Below are 5736 nucleotides of genomic sequence, written 5' to 3' on the forward strand. Positions count from 1 at the left end.
CCATACCAGGCCAAAAGAGTAATTATAACACCAATTATCGCTCCTTTGCACTACAAGCCTTTAACGAGGAATAGAGCTCCCAAGCAAACCCGATTTCAATAGTGTTAAAAAGGCATTCTCATTTTTTTCCACCGGTCCACCAAGAATTTTCCCGGTGTTCCATTCCATCCGTGGTTAGTGGCAGTTGAAATTTAGAAATAACGATAGATAGCCTTAATAACTTTGCTATAAATAAAAAACAAACAAAAAAAAACAACTTTATCACGTGTTTTTATTGTAACCAAATAGTCATATCATGTGATAACAAAAAGCCTGTTAACTCTATGTGTATATTATAACAATACACAGTTTTTGTCTGCCCTGAAAAAGAAGGCGCACTTCATTTCAACAGATCTATACTTTAGTATAGATTTTGTATAACTTAGTAAAAGCTTATCAAAGTTTTTAAAAAGGTCTAACGTTAGGTCGTACAATAACATTATAATCTGATTAAGTAAACTAAAGTTTTACCCTAATGTACATAGGCTAAAGTGTTAATTTATCTGTTTATCGAATATAGGCCGTACTTAATAAAGACTTAATTAATATTAGGCCTAAGACAAGTGGACTTAATAGATTTCGGTGTCTGCGATTATTGTTTTGTTTGTTTTGAATTTTGCGCAAAGCTACACGAGGGCTATCTGCGCTAGCTGTGCCTAATTTAGCAGTGAAAGACTAGAAGGAAGGCAGCTAGTCATCATCACCCACCGCCAACTCTTTTACCAACGAATAGTGGGATTGACCGTCACATTATAACGCCCCCACGACTGAAAGGGCGAATATGTTTGGTGGGACGGAGATTCGAACCCGCGACCCTCAGATTGCGATTCGAGCACCCTAACCACCTGGCCATGGAAAGAAAGAACTGTTTGTTTTTAAATATTCAAAAACTGTATTATTTTATAAACATAATCTGTTTTAAAAGAACACATAATTTTAATGATATCTTCTTTAAGACAGAGGCGTCAGAACCGAGGGTGCTAGATGGTGTAGCACCCCCAATTTTACATATTTGACTTATATAGAAACTGTAAAGTATATTATTATATTAATTGGGGGGGGATGCTCCCAGACCTCCCTAGACTGAGATGCTTTCGGCAGAATGGGAACTGCTAAAACCAGTTCCTTATACTTTCAATCTCTCGTTGTAAAATTTACATGTCTAGCCAAGAAGCCCTCTTTGCAACTCCTTCTTACACCACTGTAAGCGAGTATGAAGGCGTAGTATTGGCATTTTAAAAGTGCTAATAGGCAGACTTCAATAAAGATTATGATTATTAGTATGAAAACAATAAGTTGATGCAAAGATCGGCGTTTCAGTGATCCAAATAAGCAACTGAGCTTACAATACTGAAAACTGTGTTCTACCAGCACTTAATTTTTACGTGTTATAATTCGTGAGTTTGTCATTTCTCTTTCTGTACTAAAACTTTTATCTAAAAATTTGCTTTTCTTGTAAACTTGACTTCTTGAAAACTTCGCAGTTTAGACAAAAACAAACCTTGCGACCGCGCTAATATCGAGCCACCTATAAGCCTAATCCAATACGTCACCTCCATCCTCCCCACCACCACGGGTGGCTCAGCGGTAAGTCTGTGTGCTTATAACGCTCTAAGTACGGTTTCTATACCTGTGGTGGGCACAGTAGAGATAGCCTATTTGTGTAGTTTTAGAAACAAAGAAAACCATTACGCCGGTTCTGCCACGAGATGCTAAAAAATGTCGCAGCGCCACCTCGTAGAAGGTTTTCAAAGTTAGTATACGGTGAAGTGTGCATGTACGTTCAATCGACTGCCTGTGTAACTGTATCGCGGCTAACGGTGCATTCAGAAGTGCGTGCGTATTGGTCGTTTTCATGGTTTGTTTTCTTCCGTTTGGTCCTCGATACCGTTGCTAGTGTGGCTTTCGCGCTCTGTTCTTTGCGTCATTGTGTATTCATTACTGAAATTAGCGGTAAATATATTTCATGTTCAGATTGTATCAACTCTTGTGACGAGCACTCAGAATAGGCAGACGACAGAAAAACAGCATGAGATAGAAGTATTTGAGTGGCTTGCTGTTAAGCTAGAGTAAGCCCTACACATACTTCCAAATAACAGATGTGCGTAGGACTTAGGATTTAGTCGTTTAGCTGCTAAAATTAATGGAAACCTGCAGCTATTATAGTACGTTTATTACACTTAGAAACAGTACTGGAGATAGAAAGGTTTTTCGCGTGTCACGTGCTAGCGTGCGCTAAATAGCCTATCAGTCTTTAATGTATGTTAGTTGCACGAGCTTGGATAGCGGAGGTTCACGCGGTCAGAGTTCATGGAGAAAACTGATATCGTGCGTCTTGTTCCGAGATGGACGCGAATACAAATAACCAGCAAGAAGTAACATCTTCGAGCCACTTGGACAGTGGACGCGCGATAATTCATCAGAGTGAAGAAGGTAAGGTAATTAATTCATTAACTTCCTAGATCTGATTGGAGTTGGAAACGAACTTATTAACTGAATCATTCTTTAATTTCTCTTCATGTTCGTTAACTCGTGAAGTGAATACTTCAATTCTGAGTTATATTATGATTGATGTTGATTTTCATAATTGAATATTCATTAATATGGATAATTAGGTACGAAAAACAAACCAAGATCATAAGTTATAAGATAGATGCAGTTTTCAATCATCTACATAATTATGCATTCAAACGACTACTATTCTTAACGTGGCATCTAACATTCGACATAAAAATGCATTTAGTGAAGTTAAATAATTCATATTATTTAAAACATAGCCGAGTTATGAGTTTAAAAAACTCAACTAATGTTCATGAATTGTACTCTGTACCATATTTTACCAGGGTTAGTTTTCATAATTTATTGCTACACTAGTAATTTTAATTTCATGAGTTTTCTTCTTACGTTTTCAAGACTGACATACACGTTTCTATAGAACTGTATAAACAGTTTGAATTATAAGTACTTCTTACGTTCAGAAAAAGCATACAGTGTAACGAAATTATTCTATAATAACATAGGAAAACTTTTAAAGTTTTGTAATTTATGGGCTGCTTTGTTTAGTTTACTTTATAGATTACAAAACCTAAATAATTAAAACCGTTTAATCAATTTCTTCGGTGATTTCAGCTATAGAAGTGTACTCAGTGATACTGTACAAGATACGAAAATTAATTGGCGAATAATACTACGTATGTTGCTCGAAACAGGTATTTTAATTTCTGGGGTGACGTGTTTTTTCTTAGTATGTTTTTAGTGTTTTTGTTAGTATTTTAGTATGTTTTAGTGTTTTTGTTAGTATTTTAGTATGTTTTTGTTAGTATTTTAATATGTTTTTAATGTTTTTGTTAGTATTTTAGTATGTTTTTAGTGTTTTGTTAGTATTTTAGTGTTTTTTGTTAGTATTTTAGTATGTTTTAATGTTTTTGTTAGTATTTTAGTATGTTTTTAATGTTTTTTGTTAGTATTTTAGTATTTTTTTAATGTTTTTTTGTTAGTATTTTAATATGTTTTTAGTGTTTTTGTTAGTATTTTAGTATGTTTTTTGTTAGTATTTTAATATGTTTTTAGTGTTTTTGTTAGTATTTTAGTATGTTTTTAGTGTTTTGTTAGTATTTTAGTGTTTTTGTTAGTATTTTAATATGTTTTATCTCGTTGTTATAAAATAAAAATATATATCGATGGAAAGACTATCTTACCCAACGTCATTTTATGTTGTAAGTTGTCTGTTTCACGTGATATTTGACATCGCCATATGACTGCAAACTCGCCTATAAACGTTGGACATTACATTATAATATTATCTAATGATGCCAACCAATCACCTTAGCTTCGTATTATATTAATATTACACCATTTCGGTATAGTATATAAACTCCTATAACTGAGTCATTGTTTAGTGTGGATGAACAATTAATATTCCATACTGTAGTATTTTCCTAGTATCGTCTTGCGTGCTTTTGTCTAGTTAAAATAATTTTAAAATAAAATAGTCGTATTGTTCATGCTTGATCCAATCCTAGACAATTGTATAAAGATATACACGAGAATTAGACTTTTTTCTTTTTTGTGTTTTGTGTAATATATTTTTTAATCAACAATGAAATATAAGAGTTATATTATACGTATGGTAATTGTGATGAGAAAAAACAACTCAAAATACCATACATATAATATACACTCCACCACTATATGAAGTCTAGTCTTCTTTCAGTTTCTTCTTGTCCAGGGTTACTGATGTGGGGTGGAATTTCCCGATACCGGTATAACACAGTAACAAGTGGTGAATTGATATAATAGATTTGGCTTTATATTTATTTCAGTAAGAGTTATCTTACTTGTGTCGTCTAAAGTGGCACCAAGTTAAGAAAAACACAAGCAAACTGCAAATAATTAGCAATTACTCATATACACATGTGATATATCGTGGTGTGAGCATACATTACATGGGAGGATTTTATGAAAAATGTTTTTGTGGTTTCATGATTTTTTGTGTGTGTGTTAAAAGAAGACTGTTATACGTGTTCATGTATGACGTCATGATATAATTATTTACACGTATATATCAGTTTGAACCTAATGCCCCCCCAGTGGCACAGCGATATGTCTGCACTTACAAAGCTTGAATCCGGGTTTCGATACTCGTGGTGGGCAGAGCACAGATAGCCCATTGTGTAGTTTTTTTGCTTAATTACAAACAAAGAAACAAATTATAGCTATTTATTTGTTTATTATTTGTGTTTAAATGTACAACACTAACTTGAAGCAAAGATCTTATTTACAAAAATTACCAAAAAGATCGTACATAATGCCTCATTGTTAATACAGTTGTTTCAGTCAATCATGAAGTGAAACACAATATAAGGGATGCAGGTTATTCATCAGTTAGTTTTTGTTATATTACAGTATGTACCTGTGTTAGTCAAAGATAGCAACATTGATCTAATGCAAAAAAAAAAAAAGGTTTGTTTATAATTATGCACAAAGCTACACAATGGGCTATCAGTGCTCTGCCCACCACGGGTATCGAAACTCGGTTTCTAGCGTGGTAAGTCCGCAGACATACCGCTGTGCCACTGGAGGGCAAAACCATAGGTGTATAATGTATCCACTTTGGTAATCACAAGGTTAAACAAAACAATCATACAATATATCAGATAATTAAGCCTAATTGAGAGAAGAATCGTCTAGAGATAGATGAAAATTATAGTTTTAATATAGTTATTCTCACTATATTTGAGAGATTAAATTCTAACAATTGAAAATTCTAGAAAAAAATATAAAAGTAAAATATGGAAAAGATTTGTTCTGACACATAATTGAATTTTATTAATCTAATTTTTGTTATGAGATTTCAAGAAATAATTTGCGAAACTTCTGCTATGTTTGTATATTATTTTGTAAAAACATTTTATTTCATAAACTTAATTAGTGATAATAGCAAAAAATCAATGACACGCCAAAAAAGGTGGGTGTCATTAAACGCCTAAATTCTCCTACCGCGTCACAAAAAATAAAGTAACAACAACAAATAAACAACTAAAATGAGAGAGAAATATTATTTAAGCGGCAGTAAATAATTTTCATCATATTATCTACATGACATAATGGTGGAATATCATATGTATACAGGGTTGTTGTTGTTTGTTTATTGTTTATTTGTTGTTAAGCACAAAGCTGCACAATGGGCTATCTGTG

At 33.2% G+C, this 5736-nt stretch overlaps 1 protein-coding gene across 4 annotated transcripts in view; it reads left to right on the top strand.

Moving 5' to 3' along the window:
* Window positions 1–1776: 1776 nt before the first annotated feature.
* The window catches only part of LOC106464428 (ecdysone-induced protein 78C-like), a 141286-nt gene continuing 137326 nt past the window's right edge, over window positions 1777–5736 (top strand). For 2 of the 4 annotated variants that reach the window (XM_022392144.1, XM_022392143.1), the window contains exon 1: window positions 1779–2472. In XM_022392144.1, the coding sequence (XP_022247852.1) occupies window positions 2385–2472 (88 nt within the window). In that variant the 5' untranslated portion in view covers window positions 1779–2384. Of the gene's footprint in view, window positions 2473–5736 lie in introns of all 4 variants that reach the window. The other 2 variants (XM_022392146.1, XM_022392145.1) reach the window with 2 other exon arrangements.

This window comes from Limulus polyphemus, unplaced genomic scaffold (assembly GCF_000517525.1).
Source record: "Limulus polyphemus unplaced genomic scaffold, Limulus_polyphemus-2.1.2 Scaffold1650, whole genome shotgun sequence".
In the NCBI taxonomy this organism is placed as follows: Eukaryota; Metazoa; Arthropoda; class Merostomata; order Xiphosura; family Limulidae; genus Limulus; species Limulus polyphemus.